The sequence below is a fragment of the Eurypyga helias genome, unplaced genomic scaffold, assembly GCF_000690775.1.
Source record: "Eurypyga helias isolate BGI_N326 unplaced genomic scaffold, ASM69077v1 scaffold45069, whole genome shotgun sequence".
Classification (NCBI taxonomy): Eukaryota; Metazoa; Chordata; class Aves; order Eurypygiformes; family Eurypygidae; genus Eurypyga; species Eurypyga helias.
Window position 1 is genome coordinate 1 of NW_010270910.1, and position 19945 is coordinate 19945.

At 41.2% G+C, this 19945-nt stretch overlaps 1 protein-coding gene across 1 annotated transcript; it reads right to left on the reverse strand.

Annotated features, from left to right (window-relative positions):
• Positions 1–854: 854 nt before the first annotated feature.
• On the reverse strand, positions 855–18273 carry NUP107 (nucleoporin 107kDa; the record flags this gene model as incomplete). The annotated part of the gene is made up of 20 exons (XM_010158629.1): positions 855–1030; positions 1835–2002; positions 2299–2412; positions 3137–3262; positions 3512–3672; positions 3848–3950; positions 4912–5018; positions 6055–6205; positions 6600–6638; positions 8608–8726; positions 9172–9241; positions 10322–10370; positions 10473–10618; positions 11905–11964; positions 12498–12574; positions 13650–13740; positions 15883–15996; positions 16617–16695; positions 17636–17724; positions 18202–18273. Coding segments are annotated over 20 exons (2043 nt in total), but the record flags the coding sequence as incomplete, so codon positions are not given.
• Between the last annotated feature and the right edge of the window lie 1672 nt (positions 18274–19945).

The window sequence follows — 19945 nt, forward strand, 5'->3', positions numbered from 1 at the left end:
ACGGGAGCGGGAGGAGACGCGTCCCGGGGAGGCGCGCAGAGCCGCTCCCGAGCGCCCCCGCTGCCCAGCCGCGGGCAGGCACGCGCCTTCCCCCCTGGTACCGGCACCTTTCGCCACCCGGCAGCACCGGGGCATTTCCATCAACACACGCGCCACGTACCGGGATGTACCAGGACAGCGCAAATTACGTTGCCAATTGCCAGGGATGGAGCAGAAACCCTCGGCCCGGGGGCACCCCAGCTCTGTCCCCTGCACTCTCCAGGTAACCTACGTGCGTGTTTACCTACTGCAGGGTTCCCAAACAGCGTACAAATCTCAGACTGGGGAGCTGTGGGGTACGATTGCCATTCTTCCGGTTCAGGATCACATCGGCCCTGGAGCAGCTACAAACCCGCTGCAAGTGAAGTGGGTACAAGCCCTGGCATGAGCCCTTCTCTCAGCAGAAGGGCAGGTGGTGGTCCATCATTTTCTCCCTGCGCTTGATGTTCCTTCCCCCCACCTCCCTGCCTCTGCTTCCCACCTACATCCTCCATCGGTCCCACTTCCCTCTCCGCTGCACCCCTGCGCATCCTTCTCCTGCCAGCAACGCTTCCCGGCTTCAGGCAGCTCTGCAGCCTGCACCAGAGAGAGGAAGACAGTTCAGACAACCGCCGTATTTGTGTCCTGGCATTACAGGTGAGAATGAACAAGTACCTTCCATCTGTGAAGCACTTTTATTAGAAAACAGAACCCTTACAAAAAAGGCATGTACCAAACACCTTCTCCCAAGCTGGTCAGCAGTTTTCAAGGTGAAATTGAAAGCTGTGGGTAAAGATTTTCCCCTCAGAGGTCAGAACAGTTTATCTCAGTCCTGGTTTTATTCTTTTTTTACAAAACCAGAATGCCCACATGCAGAAGTTTTTGCGAGCATCTCCATGAAATCCTATGACTGAATTTCATATCCCAAAGGATCAAGATCCTGGTCCAGAAGCATCAGAGAAGATTCCATCAGCTTCTGCAGTAGCTTTCGGAGTTCTTCCTTTGAAAATACCTAAGAATAATAAAAAAGAGACATAGTACATTGTATTTATTTGCAGTGATCAGCACCGATACCAGAGTAAAAGGTTGGTAATTAAGTTATTAAACGCCTTTCCCTCCCTCCCTCTTCTTTCTTCCCTCCCGTTTAAGCCAGTGCGAACACCAGACATTTCAGAGGGGCGTTTCATGAAGGACTGGAAGCTGGTAGCAGAATCCAAAACCTAACGGTGTCTCAAGACAGCCCTGCCTCATAAAGACACAGAGATCGTTGGCAAGCAGCCAGAGGTATTGTTCTCGTTACTGCTGGCAGAGCTCTTGAGCCAATCCAGGCCAATGCACCACAGTGTTTTTCTCAGCCTTGATGTTTCTTTTCAGATTTCCAATTCTCATGTGTTTTTTGGGGGTGGGAGGAGTGCTGTGGTTTAGTTTGTTGGGGTTTTTTAACTGATAAAGTTTTTTTGTGTTGTTTTTCAGGCTGTTGGAGGGACAGAGGGTTAAGCAAACCAAGTGCTCCAAAACAAAACCTGCTTATACATGCTCTGAAGTACTACAGTTCCACTTATTTCAATTCAGTAGCCCCCCCCCATCCAAAAATCAGTAACGGAACTACTCAGAAGAACTGTTAGTCAAAACACTGAAACTCTGAAGGCGATGCCAAGGTTAAGTCTCGGATTCCTGAAGTCAGCACACGAGGAAACCCTTTACTACTGCAGTGAACGTGAGGGGGATGAAGAACGCACAACCTTCTTCTCTACAGAGAGCCTTGTTCTGCAGCCGACCCCCGGAGCTCGCACATGGCAGATAAGCTGGGACTCACCGCATAAAGCTTGTGTCGCTCAGAAGCGACCATGTCAGCCAGACGCAGGCACTCCTGATACTGCCCGGTACTGTGTAACACTGTGTGCAGCAAAAAGCATATCATTGGCAGACACAGCCTTCGCAGCAAAATCATCTGGTGCGCTCGCTCCGGGTCGTCCTCGGCGTCCTTACCATAGCGACACAGTACGTTAGTATGGTGAACATTCACCTGGGAAAGGCAACTCAGCGTAACCACGTAACTAGCAGCGTCAGAGGCAGAAAAACTGGACTAACCAGCCCAGACTGGACTGCCAGGTGCCATTATATGGTAACTGAAGGGGAAGCAACCTGTCACGGGTCAGAGCAGGGCCAGGGTGAACTCCAACACAGTAAGCAGATGGACGGCAAACTAGAGAGGACAGAGGTACCAGCGGGCACACTCTGGCTCTGTGGTCCACGCCATGACAGAAAAATCCCTTTTACCTCTCTAACATCCACCATCCATCCTCCATCAACAAACAGCAACACGTTGTACATCTTCTCTTTCACATCAGCTGTAAGAGCATCCAAGAGGCCTTTCCAAATGCCATAGTCCATCTGGTGAGGAAACACAAAATAAACTGCTGCAGGGCAGGACAATTTCCAAGGCTATTTTAACACAGACTCTCCACCTCGCATGCAACGCAGCTGCAATTCAAATCAGAACCTTCAGCCAACTGCCCAAACTAAAAGCCTCCCGCTAACAGCTATTTCTGTCCTTGCTTAACTCCCCGCCCAGAATCAGACAGGTTGTTCAGAAGCAGTCGAAGCCACCAGAGGAAGATCATTTTGAACAGCTTATTCTGCCAGGCTTATGTAACAAATACTTATGTAAATTGAATGCAGTGTATTCGTCGTGGCCAGACACATAAAAGGAACTTGTGGCAAAACAAACAGAACTGCAGCGTCTTTTAGAGAAGAAAACATGACAAATGTGAGAACACAAGACAGCCTTTGTCCTCCGTTTCCAGGGAAGAGTTAATAGCAACATCAAGTACTCGGATTTATTAACAACGCTGACTACGACGAATATTTACTGTTACAGTATGCAATACTGTATGTAAAGCTGAGCCATACAGCTCAGTTCTCAAAGCATGAGAATTCACTGTGCAGGGGCATCACAATTCTATCTCCTATTCCCTCTTTTCAACATAAAACCAGAATAATTCAAAAGAGTTCCTAAACAACATGAATTAGCAGACTTCTACTCCGCTTCATTACACTAAGACTGCTCCCTGAGCAAGAACGTAAATCCTTGTAGTATATAACAACTTCTACCTACCTCGTATTTCTTTTCTTTATGTTCATGGGCCACTTTTTCAGTGAAACTTGCTTGTGGTAACAAAGAAGGCTTCTGCGGGGCCGAGTTCATGTGTTTAAACCATTCATTGAAGGTTTCGTGGGCTTCCTGGATTGCATTGGAAACAAGTGTTTTGATACTTTTGAGTCATTTATGTAATTACAAGAATGTAATTAAATGCACAAAAGCCAAAAGTTACTTTGAATTGTAAGAACCACCTCGCTGTTGTGTAAACTCTCAGCTATAGCGCATCTGGGAAATCCAAAGTTAAATCAAATGGACAAAGCTTAGAGTTTAACCACCACGGCAAAGCCACTGTTACTTCTGCGCAATGGATACAGCATACTTAAAACTCACCAAATATGCCCAAATACATAAGTGTTCCCTTATAGCATTGTCATCTTCAGCTGGAAGTGGCGTATCCATTCCCTGCTCTTCCCATTGGTTATATATTTCTGCTATAGAGTCTTGGGGAATCTTCACAAACACATCTTTTGCCGCTTCATGTTTCTTGGATGCTACAAGAACGTGAACTAAGTATCAGCGGCCTTGCAATTTCCATGTTACTTGTATGAAGCGACAGTCCCGTGCTTTTTAACAGATTAATTCAAAGGTATGTCAAATGTCATGCCAAGAGCCAGAGAGAACAAAACCAGCATTTAAAAAGTCTGCAATATCTGTAAAGTTTAGTACCCAAGAACTTCCTCATGATGGCATTGCTTTGCTTCAGTGCTTCCGCCCTCTGTGCGGGATCAAACACGAGCCAGTCGATCACATCTATTTTCAGCTGGTCGGCCTGTAAAAACCAAACACACGGACAGCTTCACTAGCGTTTCACCTGTAGTGCTGAGTTCAGACACACTGAATCTGATCAAATACACAGCTTCCTAGAGATCCCTGGACAGCATCATGGCGTACGAACAAGGATCGCTTCGTTCACAATTTTGCTATCAAAAACGTAGAAAACAATCTCTTCAGACTAGAATAATTTAAAAATGCCTAAGTACTTTGAAAATATTTAGACCAATGGGTGAGCATCAGCTCTTAAAAACTTTCACGGATTACCACGCTTCCTCCTCAAACTGTACTAGGAGCACACCGCACAAACGTGATCTGTGGCGCCCTCGCTGCAAGCTTCAGGAGCGCCATCCGCCTGCAGCCACAGTTCTCCAACTCTTGCCTTAGACAAACTACCCGTTTGGCTTAGAGAGTTTCAACTTTGTACTGAACGGCAAGAAAACCCACCACAAGACTGCAACCTAGCTGCTGTCTTCCCAACCCTGCTGCGGCTGGAGTACCGAGCTGGATCCAAGCAACACTCAGCAGCCATGCCAAGGAAGCCGTCAGTAAAGGCAGCGTCTGTCGAAGCTAGAACGTGTCACTTCAGCACGTAACAGGGTACGTCTGAGATCCGAAGTATTAATCCTCATAGTTCTTAGAAACTACAGTAATATCCTGCTCTCAGTGTTTTCTTACAGGCTTTCCACGGGCTTTATCTCCACCCACTGCCCGCACACAGACGTGCTGCTGAGCAACGCACACCACAGCCCAGAAGACCAAGGAGATGCAGCAACAGAAGTTGTCATTAATTCCTGCAATTCAGCTCCTCACTTGATCACGTGGAAAGTGCGTGTCCCTCACAGGCTTTTTCAAGGCAATTTCCACCATCATTGGAAGAGAAATATGGATCGTGTACGGCAAACGACCCCGTAGTTGGTTGCCCACTGGCGTGTCTGCCCCACACAAAGTACGCTCACCTCCGTTGTGCCTGTATCCACTATATGGTCATGGTGACTGAATTCACCGGCATCCTTCTTGCGGATGTTTTCAACAACAGTTTTTGTTATGGTTGCGACATCCAGACCTGGGTAAGACAGAACCACGTAACAGCCATCATGGATTCAAACTTGCCATGAAAGGAATTTCAGACTCCAGCTGCTGATCTTATTACTTACTGCTAGTGATTCTCACCAGTCTGTGCACACTCGCACTGCCAGGCGGAATGATAAGCTTTAGAGACACATAACCTGCTGCAGGTATTTTAGAAGAATGATACTGGAGATACCAGAGAACATCCATCATGAGAAAAAGAGTAAGACAACTAACCAGATTTTCAGCCTGTGCTGGGGAGCAGCATATAGATATATTTGGTAAGACCACCAATTCCTACAATTCTGATGGCAAGACTATGATTTGACAGGAATGTACCAGGAAAAGCTCAGAATAGTTCTTGTACAGATGCTGAGGCAGGACGTTTTATTTTTGAAATCGTAGCCATGTTTTTCAAGAAAATGACTAAAAAATGATTGAAGAAAAAAGAATGAGACTGAATTCTGCAGTAAATCTGTTTCTTTGTGAATTCTGAGTGGCACAGAGGCACTGTCAAGCAATGGGCAGTGTGCTGCTTCACTGTAGCCCCTTTCAGCTTGATGTGTAGGCCTGGAAGGGAGCTTACAATTAACGCAAGCAACCCAGCACAGCTAAGAAAGAGCACCACAAATAGAACAAAAAACTTAAGATGCTCATAACCTTCCTAAATCCACAAACAGGTGTGTATTTTTGTAACCAGTTTTCCAAAATAACTTGATCATGCCAAGCTTCAGAGCATGTATTTGAGACAGGCAGCCGGCACTTCCTTCCTGCCGTGTTTGGGCATAATCCAGAAGCAGAAGTGCTACTGGGTTTAACTCAGAAAAAGAACTGCACTTCCAGGTTAGTTAAACCCCATAATATACCTATTTGAAGAAACAATCAGCAAGTTAATTTTCTTTAACTGAAAAACAAAGAGGCACAGGAAGGGAACAATACTGCCTTCATACCTAGGTTTCTGCATTAAAAGCCACCGAGTGACAAAACAACCCAGGATACAAAATGATGATTCCAATGTCAGCATCTCTCACCTGCATCTTTGGCCAGTTCAAGGCAGTGGTGGCGCTGGTCGCTCTCCGTAATGTCTTCGAGAAATAAAGCATACTGAGCAACAGCGAGCTCTGGGGGCAAGTGGCTAACATAAAAGGCTATTAAATCCGTGCGCTTCTCGGATATCATCCGCTGCAGAGGAAGAAGCAAATAGTCAGAAAAACATACTGTATGCCTTTGTGTAAACACATAACTTTTGCAGTTTTACAAGTTTCTATAAGTTTGTTTTTACATGTTTTGTGAGAATGTTTTATGTCAAACGATAAACGTGTAACAAATTTCTGATTATTTTGTTCTGATCTAGGAAGATTCCACTTCTCGGCTTCTGAACAACAATCAATAAAACTGCTCTTATTTCAGCGCTGCTGGCAGAATCTCTGCATGTTAGGCAAGCTTCCATGTATCTCTTCTCCAGAGCGTTAACCGCGTCATAGCTCTTTCCATCCTGTAACCTTAAGTCTCCTTTCCTTCCTCCTTTACGTCTACGTTACATCAGGGAAAGCAAACTATATTTTTGAAAGCTTACCTGAATGTACGTCTTTAGGACTTCAACAGAAACTTCCTCCTTATTGCAAAGAAATATAAATTCAATTTAAAATCAGATGATGTAGCCCAAAAAACCCCCCACCAAATAAACCCCCCACTTTACAGGCTACCACTGTTACACGGACTCCAGGTTATTTGCTTATCCCTGCTTCAGTAGTCTACACATTCAAACAGGCTCAGCTGGAAGAACTGTTTCTCTCAGAGAGTGATTAAACAATACTTCTTCTCATTCAAAAATCTTGTGTTCCAAGGACATTGTTTTTCAGCAACTGGATAATACAGTTTCTGGTCTAACCGGAAAGTTACCTTTAAAAATATTTTTCAAATCCTTCCATCTTACCATATTTTTTTAATTAATAAAATGTCAGGCAAACAGATGACTGTTGCAGTGTGTTACGTGCACTCCTGTATTGTAGAAAATTCTGATATTCCTACGTGCACGGTATAAACATCACCCGGCTCGTCTGTCATAGCCTCCACTAAACCACCAGAGTACGGTGTGAGCACCTGCCTGAGACCCAGGTGTTTGTTACTGTGAAGAACAACCATTTCAGTTTTTTAAGTGTAAATGACGTGAGAGATCTTCTAAGCATACACCTATAGGAATCGTACCCAAATATCATATAAGGAACATCCTAAGAGCTTGCACAACTGCCTCTTCCCTCTGAGGTCTACTGAGGGTTGATCGAGTAAATACCAGTAAATTCACCTACTCCAAAACTGTTCAGGTAGTAATCAACAGTTACTCACAATTCCACAGTGGAATTTATGTAGGAAATTGCACCTTTCTTGTCCCCTCTGTTAAACATATGCTAATGACTAGTTCTACCATTCTTTAGCTTGAAGACCCACTTTACCAGATTCTGAGTCTAGCTAAAAAATAGGTATGTACACACACAGACACAAGTTCCTCTTAATTAGCTAAGTGTTAACTGACTTCAAAATAAATTTCAACACGGGAAAGAAGCAATGATTAGAGGCATGAAAACACATCATAACTCAGAGCTGTATTTAAACCATCTAAAGAAAACACACATTTGTCTTTTGCCAAAATAGGTTATGTTCAGAAACTTGATACGTGAGTGCTTTTAAATTTTAAAATAGTAGGAAGGGAGAGTGGCTAATTACTTGTGATTGCCTTAAAAAAGAGTAATTGCAGCTATGTGACCCATCTGCATATTTAGCAGAAGTAGGCTAGGTAGCTAATAAGCTATACTTAGTATATATTTTGAGAAAATACGAAAGTTTCAGCCAGTACTAATTACCTCAAGCAAAAACCTTTATGAGCTTACAGCAATGGGTACAAATTCCAAGGGCTGTGTGTAAGATCAGGTTATACTCAAAGCATCTTGGCTGCTATGAATAAGCCTAATATTGAAAGGTTGAGAAGAACTTGACTCAAAAAGGGCTTACGAGTAGAATCCATCATCCTCAAAAAATAATTTTCAAGCCGAACTGGAGGGGAAGAGGATGTTCTTCTCTAATTTCAACTGTTGTATTTAGGCACTAAGATCAACAAATAGACTATTTAAGCATGCAGCTCCTCATCAGCCTGGTAGAATCACAGAATGGCTTGAGTTGGAAGGGACCTTAAAGACCATCCAGTTCCAACCCCCCTGCCATGGGCAGGGACCCCTTCCACTAGACCAGGTTGCTCAAAGCCTCATCCAGCCTGGCCTTGAACACTTCCAGGGATGGGGCATCCACAGCTTCCCTGGGCAACCTGTTCCAGTGCCTCCCCACCCTCTCCGTGAAGAACTTCTTCCTGATACCAATCTGACCCTCCCCACTTTCAATTTAAACTGTTACCCCTTGTCCTGTCACTACAGGCCCTTGTAAAAAGTGCCCCACCGCCCCGCCCCTGCTTCCTTGTAGGCAATCGTAGTAATTTACCACCGTTGTATGTGGTTTATGTATTTCCACACAAGCATTTCTACTTCAAAGACAAACTACTGCTATGACAACAAATCAAATGCAAGCAAACTTACCCTAGTCTGCAGACCCAAAGTGCGGAAAAACAGAATAAGATGTGTCATGAAACGAAGAAGGTGTCCTGGGAGGACGCTTCTGTCTTTGGAAAGCCATCTGCTGAATTCTTCCATCAGACCTAGAGCCACCAAGGAAATGCTGGTATTAGCTGCATCACAGGGAAAAAACACCTAAATACATTATTCTGAAATAGTTCTTATTTATTGAAAAAATGTAATTTAGCCTCAAAAGCCCAACAAAACAGAACAACAGTAGTTTTGGAAGGACCTAGCTGTTTTGGCTTAGCTATCTGCTGTATGCATTTTGTAATTTCTCAGAAAAAGTGACAGCAGTAGTCTCACATGTGTTCTCACATTTACGCGATTTCATGACTTCTTTGAAAACTACCTTGTACCTCAAACTGCAGAAAGCCCCCACAGTTCTTGATTAAAGAAGCAGCTTAGTTTTTAGGTGGAGTTTGCCTGCTGTGTGCTTCTAAATCCTTTCACATAGAGGTTTCTGGAAAGGTCACTAGAAATAATGTAGGCAGTTGACATTTAAAAATCACTTAGAGAAAAGCTCACCATCCACATCTCCCAGTATAATGAATTTCTGAATCACGTGATAGTGTTCTTGATTCTCCTCTATAACCCTCTGGGGAGAGAAAAAGAAAGTTCAAAGTCTGAATAAAATCTTAGAGCGTGAGGTATGAGGAAAGCAAACTCAAAGCAAAGGCTCCTTAGTGGAAATTTTCCTGTTTCAAAGGGTATTCTGCATAGAGAGCAGGAGAAAAGGCAGTTGCTACCTCAGTGTCAAGTTACAAGAGTATTGACAAACTGGAAGACACAGAATACAGATCGGTGGAGTTCATGCTTTCATGGAAGAGATCCAAGACTAAGGGCTTTTTACTCTCAAGAGGAGAATAATTAAGGATGTTAGAGAGAATAGATTCTACAAAGTCACGGAAGAAGCAACAGCGTGTATAAACCCCTAAAGAGAAGGCATGTGAAACTTCTTTGAGAAAGAAGATTTTTTTTTTGGGGGTAGAGGAATTAATGGATGAAATACAATTCAAATGCACCTGGGAAGCTGCTATATGGTGAGGATTGCACTAGAAAGGCATGGGCGGCCGGGTGTATCTGTGGCTGACTGCATCATGTGTAAGCTGTCTTTCAGCATGTCTTTACCTTAGCAATATGATAAATGCTGTATGTCTATTCCATCAAACAAAGCAAGTGTAGTTTCAATTTAATCTCTACAAATACAGATTCCATCTTAAATCAAGTAAGTACCCTGGGTGTTAAAAGTACCAAAGAAACACAGTCTGTTTAAGCAAGAAACCTTTTAAATTTTGAAAGGCTCCTAGAAAGAAAATGGTACGTAATCAATCTTTGCACGTCTTATCCAAGTGTTAAATGGGCAACTTACTCTGTCTGCTTGGTATGTCTGACAACACCTGACAGTCAGCTACTTCTTTAGCACACTCTGCTAGTTTGGCAGATATGGGGCAAGACAAAACCTGTATCTTTTTCTTCATTAAAAAGTGGCAGCATATAGAAAAATCTATTTGAATTGAGAAATTACACATTACAGAGGTAGAAAACCTACAATAAATCAGTCACTGCATACTTGAGTATTCCGTTAAATAGTGTAGTAAAAGTAGAACCTAGTGAATAGTTAAAAAGTGGTAACTATTTTTTAACAACGAAGAGAAACACTGTAATTAATACCTACCCTTTTGTCTGTTGCCTGAAGTTCTTCAAAAACTTTTTCTGAAGTCCAGCTTCAAAGTAGGAAAGAAAAGGCAGAAAAGGTTACCATGAATATTCCACACAGATCATATACAGGATCCTTTGTTAAGAGCATAATTTTACTTAAAACTTACTTTGTTTCTAAATAATCTCTAGGGAGCTCCTCCATCTCCTCTGCAGTTATTACTGAGGTTCGTATTTCCTGCTCAACAAGGGTGTCCACCATGACCCTGAAATATGCCCAGACAGTATCTTCCCAGGTATCACAAACAGGAAGAAGCTATATATATATATAAAAAAAACCACAAACAAAAAACCAACAAATAATTAAAAAAAACAGAGCAAAAATTATCGAGAGATAGAGAACTACCAGAATCTGATGAGAGCAAATGTAATTTAGGATTAGATTTCTGAATCAGAGCAACTGCAATTTAGGATCAGAGATCACCACTCTGACACCATTCCCCTCTTGTGTACCACCTCAGAAAAGCAGCCCAGGTGATGACTATCCACTTCTCTGCCCAATCATTTTTTGGCAGAGAAAATACCTTTCTGGTTTATGGCATGTCTGCACCAGTATTGGTACAGCAGTGAGTGCTGAAGGGTAGGAGGAAGGAAGTACCGCTGCTGTGGTGATATGAAGACTTTTATATCCAGTTCTTCTCTGAATCTTGCTAGGATCTTTCAGCAATGAAATCCTGGGACAAGCTCCAGAGAAAACACTGCATTTCATGACACACTCTTCTCTCACAGTAAATTTAAAATTACTCAGTCATTTCAGTAAAATTCAGTTCCTAATTTCATGAAGTGTCTCTTTGCTCTGTCACAAGAAAGTACCTTCTGTTCTCTAAGTCCATATAACTTTACAATGCCTTTTTTCCTGTACAAGAACTATTTTTAAATTTCAATGAAAAAAAACCTGAAAACATTCCCTGTCCCCCACTTTTTTTTTTTTGCTTTCTGAATGATCTTCGCCTTCTACTACATACCAAGATGGGGATGGGAAATCAAGCTCCTCAGGTAGGAGCTTACCACCGATTGCTATAACAGCAAGGCAACTTTTATGATAGTCTGCAATGTTCCTCATTATTCTTAAAAATAATAATAATTAAGAATCACTAGTTAGGAGTGGGAGGGCACAAAAATATCTGGAGGACTACAACTAGTAAAAAGAGAGAACTACTAAAAGGTGACAGTAAGCATTGTACAGAGTAGAAAACCTATTGTAACAAAATCTGGATACAGAATAATCTTTGGATACACCAGCTTGTCTTTAAGAATATGTGCACGACCAGAAAAGTGACCATATAAGCTCTTAAATAATACTAGGCTAGAAAAGAACTAAACCAACAACATTAGAACTGTTTGTACTGAAAGCCAGTCAAGGCACGTCAGTCCTACAAAGAACACGTCTACTAAAGCAGGAGTGTTTGCTGTTGTCCGGTTTACTGGATCTTTAAGAGCACAATAACCAGTAACTGCAGTATTTCTGATGGTTTCACTGTCACATACGAGAAAGAAAAAGCACAGCTACCAAACACTACTTAACTAGGAGGCTTGACATACATGTTTGAGGTTTCCACTCAGCGCTGCATAGATTGCTCTTTCGTATCTATTGAACTGCTCCTAAAATAAACAGTAAAAAAAAAAAGTATAACTTTTAAATTACAAAACATACATGTTTCTAGACACTTTACATTTTATTAGAGATTGATTGATTACAAAATGTTCCATCTAGCAGTTTCCAAAAAAAGCTGGACAAAAATCACAGGATGCATCAGGAGCCAAAGTAAGAATAGCAAGTGCCTTCCCCTTTACTGGCATGCCCTTGTAACTTAGCCGAGGAATTTATATTGATCTGTACAGAAAGCAACCTTTTCCCTTTCCCATTCAATTGAGTCAAGATGAAAGTCAAAGTTAGTGTCAGCAGTTTCATTTTCACCCAAATAAAATGTCAGACATTTCCTATGCCTGAAAAATTGGTGCTGATTATGTAGTTTCCTCACTACAAAACATAAGTATGTTTTTTCTGAAGTCTTCTTAAAAACATTAATTGCAAATCCTATAAGCAGCAAACACAGAGGGGCAGGTTTACTTAAAACCATGTTACTGAGGTCAGATGTGTATATTAATAATCAAGCAAATCAGCATTATCTTACCTCTTCAGCCATACGCCAACACGTTATTTTCCAAATGCACCTGTATGGATTCCCTTCAACAGGCTCCAGCTCTTTTCCTACATGCAAAGGACAATCAAGAGAAAAAGGTGCTGTTAAGAAGAGAGTAACAAGGTAAAACCTATTTTCTGCTATTCACCCAATTTCAATCCCTTTGGAACTCTTCCCAAAGCATTTTGATGCTTTTGACTGGACCACAAAGTGACTTTTCTGGGAAGTTTGGTAAAAGTACAGCTTGAAGTAACCGTATTTTGAAAGCACGGATGCTGTCTAGCTTTGAAGAAGACAGTGTTTTTGACTGTAACATGTCTACAGTGTTTACAACTGGAAAACACAAAAGGAATTTTTATGTCTTAAGGAATACAAACTTCTGAAAAAAATATCACTGCCTTAGTGCTGCCAGTCTGCATGCATCTGCATGAGGCCATGCGTCATGGAATTACATCCCAGGCTAGGTAGGTACACCCAAAACAAGGCGAGGACCCTGGTGAAGGATGCAGATAAAAGTAACAGGCTACTGGGATGTGAAAAGTGGGAAAGCATTATGCTTCCCAGACCCAGCTAGGTCTTTGCTAAACCCTATGTTCTGAGCATATTGAAGAAAGGTACTGTTTTATAAATAGGACAAGGAACCCCAGAACCAAGGAGAAAGGGAATTTAACAACTGTCAAATATTTTAAAAGCATCTCTTTTTTCTGCATTTACATTTCCTGAACTCTAGTCCTACCACACCTTTCTGAAGCTGGATACAGAGTCCAACCTTGACTCTGTAAGCAACAAAACATTTGCTAGGTGGCACAAGTCAGATGTTGAGACAACACAGAGTGAAATATTATATGGAGGTCAAGAAGACCTGCCCAGAACTCTAAGATATCAATTTCCTAGTGATTGAGCTTGATTTTAAAAAAGAAAGTAACTTTAGCATGTGAAGTCAATTCAGTGAACTCACACCTTCAACTAAAATAATTTCAGATTAGTTTTTACACATTCAACAGACATGGCAAAATAGATTAGATAAAAAAAAAAAAGGGGTCTTAAGATGAAGGAGTTGTTTCTCTTTCCATCAGACAGACATTAAGAGAAAGCCCTCTGCCCTACTCTACATCTGCTTCAAATGCACTGTGACGTAGATACCTCCATTGATGTTAGGATCGTGATACAATTTCCATCCTTCCAAAGTTGCAGCTCTCCAGGCCTGACCACATCGTTTGCATAAGCGCTGTGCCTGAAAAATAACGGATTTTCTCAGCAACAGACTTCAAGGTAGGAAACCCACTAGCTTCTCCTTTAAAAATTTGAACATTATTAAAATAGTTGATGTGTGTAGAAATTCTATGCAAAAAAATAAGCACAAAAGAACCTTAAACTCAAAGCAACTGAGTGCTTTGAGAACTTTCAACGTGAAATGTCATCTGTGTTTTATTCACTGAACATGTTAGTTTTTTGGTCAGTATTTATAGCAAAGTGAGAAATACACTACAGTCCCAATTTTTGCTAGCTTAAACAGCTGTTAGACATCCTTCTGATAAGTTCAATTTAAGGTGTCATCTTGTGGCTCAGACGTATAATCCATCTCTTTACCTTGTCATCTACTTTTCCAGTCGATTCAGCCTTCCAAACCCCTCCTGAACATCTAAAAATAGCAATCCCACCTTTCCCATGATATTCAAGTCTATCACCAGCACAAACAGGTTTAATTCAAAGCTACTTTGAATAGCATGGAAAGCAGAACAGAAACTGCATAAAAAAAGCCAACCCTGCCTAAAATTTTTCTGATCCCTTCAAAACCCCTCCAAAAAAAGGAGTCAGCTAAAGACTGTCTAATTAGCCTGACTGGTGCTGTTCCATGGAACAGGGAGAGAAATTGCAATATTCAGTCTTGGTATGGTTAGCCAAATTCTGTTCTTTTCACACTGGAAAGCTGCAAACATTCAGCCATTTTGGGAATGGTGACAAACACTAGATTTCAAGAACAGACAAACAAGTTGTTCTAGCTTAGCTGCTGCGTATTACCTACTGCACGGTAAATAAACAGAGGCTCATTCTTAATTCAGGGTAAACTCAAAGTATTTAAACTTACTCTTTCAGTAGTGAATAACCCACTTTGTGCTTATTAGACAGTGGGGATATCACAGCGACTGCGAACAACCAATGCTGCAAACGTATATCCATACTGCCCTGCAGCAACACACTCACGGGCCCATACTATCAGAAAACGAATAGAAATGCACCACAGTGGGGCAGAATACTGGCCAGTGACCATATTCTTGAGCCTAAGGTCTTGGGCATAAGAATCTCAAGTCCCATTTTTTGCCCCCAGTACTCAAATATCATTATATATACACACAGAGCATAGTATAAGGGAATTGGCTTTCAGCTGAGGCCTTTAGACAACACCACAACAGAAGTATTTACGTGACTGAATCATGAAAGCCACATCCCAACTGGGAATTGTTATTCGGAACAGCTTTAGGACCAAAACTGCCTGGGTGATATTCACCTAAGGGTTAATGCAAAGTATACAAATCATACATAGGGCAGGGGAACAAGCAGACTTTCAGTGGAAGAGTTAATGGAGGATAATAACGTGCTCTCTAGAATACTCAGATGAAGTCTAGCAGAGTTTTCACTGCTGAAGACCTTGCCAAACAATAAAGGCAGGAAAACAAAAGGTACAAAGCAAGGAAGTAAGGCATTTGAACTCATAAGAGTAACCACTGTAAATAAGTGCCCTTCTTCCGATGGCAGTACCAGCCTATGGAGCCTGTGCTCTGGTCCCCAGTTCTCAGCCCTGGGACACATCCCAGCGTACCACCACAATGGTTTGTACAAGGTAAAAACCAGCCCCGACTCTCCCCCTCAACTCCACTCACATCATATACCCAAGGGAATACCAGAGGAGTACAGCAAGTAAAGTTTGCTCAATTTAATGCTATTTATAAGGAAAGCATACATCAAACCTTCCTCTCTAGTTAAAGCTGTGTGTTCTACTCCAATACATCCAGAAGGAAGACTGTATCCACTTTTTATTACAGATGCAATTAGGAAGTTCTCTGAAATATTCTGTGTGTTTGTATTTAGTATCAAGACATTACAGTAAAAAATTCTTGTCAAATAACCAAAAAACTCAAAGATACATTTTTTTCCTTAACATCTATTCTACACCCAAAATTACTTAACTAAATGAATGATTTTATTAAAATAATAGTTCAGCAGTTCACCACTGTCAGCATCAATAATAAATTGGAAATCAAATCACTACAAGACAAATTTAAACACTCACTTTAGTCCACAGATTTTCATTAGCTTTATTATAGATTTAAATAACTAGGTAACCAAGAAGATGCTGTAACTTTCTGCAGCTTACCTCATCTGTCAGTCCTGCTCTGATGAGAGTGAAGAGATACTTCAACAGCCTCGCATCATCTTCTCGATCCAAATCATCGAGTGGCAGTTTCTGTCTTATAGGAGCGTCTGGATCCTACAAGAAAAAGAAGTCACCATCCATCCACACAATGCCTATCTGTCTCTGCCAGTGACTTCCTACTCTGCTTTATAATTTGGAGTCACTTTTTCATGTTGGCACAGCAATCTGTACAACCCACATAATATCCAGCACAATACTTCCTCTCTTCTATTCTTCTGGCACTGTTCCTATCAGGAGCCATTGCAATTTCTTTATTTACTCCACCACCTTGGTTTTTTCCCCAAACTTCTCATCTTCCAGCTCTCCTCACCTTCAAACACCCTTTTCCCTTCTGCCTCTCTACCTACCAGACTTTTGCTCCTCCTCCACCTTCTGAGAAGGCTTTTCACAACAGCTGTACTTGCTTCTATTGAATCCAACCAGATTTTCTCAAGCCAATCAACACCTCAGATCATCTCCAACTGAATTAATCTTCTATGACTGCTTCACTGTCACAGAGTCAGTTCCTCCTTCTACTGGACAGCCTTTTCTTTCCTTGACTTGCCTCCTATTAGCTTTTATTCTAATAGCTCTCAAGGAATCCCATCAGCACGTGATTGTGACGGGATGTGAAGACAGCATATACGCCTCTCTAACCCATTTTGATTCCACCCGTATTTTTACATAATACTTACCAACTCTGTTACCAGAGGTCGAGAACTTCCAATGTATGCACTGAACTGTCGCTGCTTCAGGATATGTAGTGTGTTCTCCCTGAAAGCAGTGAAATGTTTCATGTTTTTGACAAAAATGGTGGGGTTTGGGTTATTCTTTCTCTGGTTGGTTGGTTTGTGGGTTTTGGTTTTTTTTAGCAAGCACCGTTTAGTAAGACATAAATATGGAAAGATATTTTTTGTTACATGGACTATGGTTACAGAAGAGACATACTTGATTTGGTTCCTTTCTCAAGGGACTGTGTTACTGTTGTGAAAACGCAACAATTCACAAGGAGTACAGTATCAGAATCAATTCACATATCTGATTTCTTTCAAACAGCATCCATTATTTCAACCATTCATTTATTTAATCACAAATTGATTTCTGCATGAGCAAAATTTCCCATTAGCGCTGGCTATAAAGGCAGTCTAGGACAGAAATCCCAAGTTTGGATGAACACGTGGTTCCAAACGCCTGTATTCACTGACCATTATTCTAGGTATCTAGAATTAAAGGTAGGCTTTGGTCTTTTCTACCATAAACCCCACCACTGACATAAAGGCAGCAATAACAGCTTCTGGTGAAGGGTCAGTGACACAAGAAGTGATGACAAGAATTTAAACAGGCAAAAACTAAAGCGAAAGAATGGACCACCTGAGAAACACATAATAAAAATGGTTTTATCCAGTGCAAGTAACAGGCTGATCAGCAGGTGACCATCTCTTACTGTGCCTTATGAAAAAAATGAAATCTACGTCCAGGTTAAAATTAAGTTGCTTTGATGGTTTTCCTTCTATCCCAAAAGCAGTCACTGACTTTCAAGACAACACACTTTGATGGGTAGGGAGGAAATCTCAATTTTTACATCTAAGAATTTAAAGAAAAGAAGTGAATAGACTGAATAACTTTTAAAAATCCACTTATTTTTCAGAGTGATTCCGTGTGAATCTTACACTTGATGGCAGCATGTATACAATCAAAGAAAGTCTGCACTCACCAATATACAGATTTTGCATAAAACTCAATATTATCGGAGAAGTCCCCAATTTCATCCTTGGCAATACTCTCTAGCCAATCTACCACCAGCTGGAACAAAATTAAATTGCATTCTTAAAATGAACACAAAACAAATAACATTTTAACTGCCTTCACCTCCTCCCTGGATCTACTCATTATCTACCTGGCAACCAGAGGTGTACACATCCTGAAGACGACTCCACTTTCATTTTAAGTATGAAGGTTGCTTAGGCACTTAACCTCTACTTCTTACTAATGGCTAGACTGCCACTTATCAGCTTATTAATCACCATACACAGTAACAGATGCTCCAAATGGAAATAGCTCTCAGCTTTCCATTCCGTCCAACCTAGCCTGAAAAGCATTTCTGATCTTTTGAAACCAGAGAGCATTATTTTCATGCATACAAAGAGTAATACACTTCAGTGAATATAAAGAAATAAGTATTAGAAACAGCTTAATAAAGTGCATAGAGCATCAGTTTTATAAACATTTATGTGTTTACAGATCTATTTCAAGTCTCATCTCAAAAACCTTCCATCATACCTGGCTTTGTCGAACAAGTGAATCTTTCTGAAACAAGTTGTCTACATTCGTCTTTTCACTAGTCGTTAAAACCTATTTAAGAAAAAGCTGATTACTACTTCATGGAAGAGAAAGCTTGACACAAAACCATGAAATCAACACATACTAACTCAAACTTTCTGCAGGTTGGGTATGCTACCTCTCCCCTACCCCTTTTTTGAAAATCAGATGACATTATACATTTGTTTTACGATCAGAGGGCTGGAGCACCTCTCCTGTGGGGACAGGCTGAGAGAGTTGGGCTTGTTCAGCCTGGAGAAGAGAAGGCTCCGGGGAGACCTTATTGCAGCCTTCCAGTACCTGAAGGGGCTACAAGGAAGGTGGGGGGGACTTTTTACAAGGGCCTGTAGTGACAGGACAAGGGGTAATGGGTTTAAATTGAAAGTGGGGAGGTTTAGATTAGATATCAGGAAGAAATTCTTCACAGAGAGGGTGGTGAGGCACTGGAACAGGTTGCCCAGAGAAGCTGTGGATGCCCCATCCCTGGCTGTCTTCAAGGCCAGGCTGGATGAGGTTTTGAGCAACCTGGTCTAGTGGAAGGTGTCCCTGCCCATGGCAGGGGGGTTGGAACTGGATGATCTTTAAGGTCCCTTCCAACCCAAACCAGTCTGTGATTCTATGTGGATTATTGATTACATCCAGTTACAGTAAAAGCTGTAGAAATGAAATTCACAATGTATGACCACAGAAAGATGCTTCACAGTAGATCCACTGACTGACTGCACTCATACTACCCTAATTCCCATTTATTATTGTACACATAAAAAAAATATTACATTTTCCAAGACCATATCCACACTTAACATGAACAACTGGAAAAAAAATCCAAACACCACCAAACACAAACAACCATAAACCAAAAACCTCAGCCCCTGAACCCTGATCCTTCTATTTGCTCTCCTGTATTAATTTAGCTGTCATTAGACTTGCAACAAAGAGAACACAAGATGCATTTTCCTAAAAAACACAGGTAGAAAGAGCTCAGGCTTTGGCACTACACTGTTTAATTTAATAGCGACAACTTAACAGTGGGAATCCTAGAGGAAGCTATTTTATGACTGAGAAAAAAGCAACTGCCATCACAAATTTTATAAAGGCAGAGTCACTCTGCTTATTGTTTTGTCTTCCTAAGCATATTCTGGCAGCAAAGGCTGGAAGCACTGCAGTGACAGAGACAAGAAGACTATAGCTGAAACAAGAAGGCTAAAAAATTTGGATTTCTCTCAAGATAAATTGGAATCAGGACTGCAAAGACTAGACAGCTTGAGACCACATGTTGTTGTTCTAGGCAAAGCAAAATTTCCTCTGACCTATGGGAACATTACTGCTACTGATGCAACATTTTCAAAGAAATAAAGTTATATCTAGTGGATCTCCCAAGTGTATGTGGAATATTTAAAGAAATAAAACATGAGGTACAATTTCTAATAAATTTACACTAGCATTTTCTATTTAGAACTGAACACTTAAATTCACTTTTCACAATATATAAGTATATAATACTTGTATATACAATACTTGTAATACAAGCATATAATACTTGTCTTGATAAAAATCAAGTCAGGCTCAGTTTTGTTTACATTCTTTCACTTTTGAAATGAGTGGCTGCAGCACTGAGATAGTAAAAATAAAATACAGTCATTTAGCTTGTATTTAGTTTATTATATCGCTTAAAACGATATAGAGAGCAGCTCCGACGAAAAGG